This window comes from Poecilia reticulata, unplaced genomic scaffold (assembly GCF_000633615.1).
Source record: "Poecilia reticulata strain Guanapo unplaced genomic scaffold, Guppy_female_1.0+MT scaffold_181, whole genome shotgun sequence".
Classification (NCBI taxonomy): Eukaryota; Metazoa; Chordata; class Actinopteri; order Cyprinodontiformes; family Poeciliidae; genus Poecilia; species Poecilia reticulata.
Genome location: NW_007615018.1, coordinates 598,319 through 600,765, shown reverse-complemented (window position 1 = coordinate 600,765; position 2,447 = coordinate 598,319). Strand labels below are relative to the sequence as shown.

Below are 2,447 nucleotides of genomic sequence, written 5' to 3'. Positions count from 1 at the left end.
ACTAACGTACCATCCACCCAACACATCGTCCCACTAACTCACTGTCCCACTAAACCACCATCCTCCTACTGCACCATCCTATTAACTCACCGTCCTACTAACACCGGCTCAGACTAATCAGGTGTCAGGTCTGCAGACTGTTCTGCCTGTTGATGGTTTCTGTGGATGTCCCAGACTAACGGCTCATTTCACATCTTGAACTCTGCAGAATTTCTCCTGAGTTTGAAACCGTTTGATCCGGCTGGAGCAGATACGGATTCATGAGCTGCTCACACCGACAACATGGGGACTATTTGTCCCTGGCTTGATAAATTCCTGACATATCTGAGCAGCTGCTCGTCTTCATCAGCTTCATCAGCGCTGTCTGGGCTGGCGATTCGGTTCAGGTGGAGGTACCAGCATATCGGGTCAGACTAAAATCTCTCACCAGAATCAGTTTAACTTCAGTTCACATTTGGTTCGGTTCAGTTTCAGTTCACTTCAGTGTCTGGATGAACTGAATGGAATCATTTTTTTGTATTTTGCAAACTAAATATCCCATTCGGCTCCAGAGGAATGACTGATCCGACCCGACCCAATTTTACCAGAACCCGAAGCAGGAAAAGTAAACTCTGCTATCCAGAGGAAGTTCTGGACTTGATTTGCATTCAGAATCGGCGGCCCAGTTCGGCTCTCTGTCCACCAGAGCCATATTGGCCCAGCAGGACCTTTTGGTTCTGTATGGGTTCTGAGATCTGGATCCAACGTCTCCATGTTTGCTTTCAGTGTTTATGTAGAGAAAGCAGTGGAAGTGGTTCCGACCCAGTCCCAGCAGAACCATGGGATAATGTTTCAGGAATGAGTGACATCAGAACCTGAACCCAACCCAAACGACATCATTGCCCCGGATCAGAACCGCCACACGGAGGGAAGAACCTCCTGGTTCTCTGACCCAGAAGAAGGTCTGACTCTCAGCCAGAACTTGGACCTGCAGCCCGTCTGTCAGAACCGCTTCAGCAGACGGAACCAGAACCAGAACCAGATTCCAACCAGAAGCCCTCCTTCAGTTTCACCCACCATCAGAAAGGTTCTGGTTCTGGTTCTGGTGGGTTTTAAACTCAAATCAACAGATTTCTACACGCGCGCGCACGGATACAGTGACGTCATCACCCCTGCTTCACCTCATCTTCATCATCATCACCGTTTCCGTGCACGTGTCATCTTACCTGTGTCTGCTGGCCGCGCGGGCTCCGTGCGCGTGCGCGTGCCCGCCGGCGTACAGGCTGTAGGAGGCGCGCATCGGGAACGTGCTCCTGGCGTGCTCGCAAATCCAGAGCACGAGCAAAAGCAACGGGAGCGCGCCCATCCCTATCAATATGATCAATGAGGCTATCGATCCCTGATCAGCACGTGATCAACTGCTTAGATGGCGGGAAAATCTCTCATCTCCATGGAGACGGCAGAAAAAGTTCCGAGAAGTCAGTTCTACCGATTCATGATCCGGTTCTGATCCAAACAGAGTCCAGATCCACAGCGGAGAACCGCACCGCGCTGATCCCTGTCCGACCCACTCCTATCCCGCCTTCGACCCGCTTTGGCCCGGTTCGGTGAGCTGCCGAAGGTACATCAGAATCTGAGAAACAAAAGAGAGGAAAAAGTTGCGACAGACTGAACCGAGACCAGCTGCTCCTCCTCTTCATCACTGACCCCGCCCACGCCGGAGGAGAAACCGGAGCCGAGCGGCTGCAGCCACACCTGGACCTGGCTGAGTCCGAGGAGGTTCGGCTCGGTTCGGGTCATGCATCCGGCTGCTTCCTGTTTTCAGTGTTATTGTTCATTTATTAATTAACACACAAAATAAAAAAAACAAAGTTTCCTCAGGATGACATTTAACCCAACCTGGTTCTGACCCAACCGGGTTCTGACCCAACCTGGTTCTGACCCAACCTGGTTCTGCCAACCTGGTTCTGACCCAACCGGGTTCTGACCTAACCGGGTTCTGACCCAACCTGGTTCTGACCCAACCGGGTTCTGACCCAACCTGGTTCTGACCCAATCGGGTTCTGACCCGAGCTCCGGTAGCCAGGTTTAATTCAAATTCAAAATAATGGCTCAAACATTTATTGCAGATGCTGAAGGCAGGAAAGCTCTCCTGTAGCAGTCTGTGCTGCAGTGAATCTGAAGAAGCCTCTGACTGAAGACGCTCAGCCTTCCCAAGAGTTGGCCATAACTTTCTTGATTCTATGAAGAATCCTTCTTTGCATCGTCATCTCCAGAGGCTCCACAGTCTGAACCAGAACCAGAACAGAACCAGAACCAGTGGCGCAAAAAGTGGGCATGCAATGCATAGGGGCGCTGCAGCAGAGGGGTGTCAAAACCCCGTCTGTGTTTGCATCCACCTGAGCGCCTTACGCTCCTTCACCTCGCGGCCATAACGGGGTAAATGTAGCGGGTTTTACCTTCACGTA

General features: G+C 51.6%; 1 protein-coding gene across 1 annotated transcript in view; it reads right to left on the bottom strand.

The window, feature by feature from the left end:
* emilin1b (elastin microfibril interfacer 1b) overlaps window positions 1-1,683 on the bottom strand; it is a 19,585-nt gene extending 17,902 nt beyond the window's left edge. The window contains exon 1 of the mRNA XM_017303108.1: window positions 1,206-1,683. Within this exon, the coding sequence (XP_017158597.1) occupies window positions 1,206-1,345 (140 nt within the window). The 5' untranslated portion in view covers window positions 1,346-1,683. The remainder of the gene's footprint in view (window positions 1-1,205) is intronic.
* Window positions 1,684-2,447: the final 764 nt, after the last annotated feature.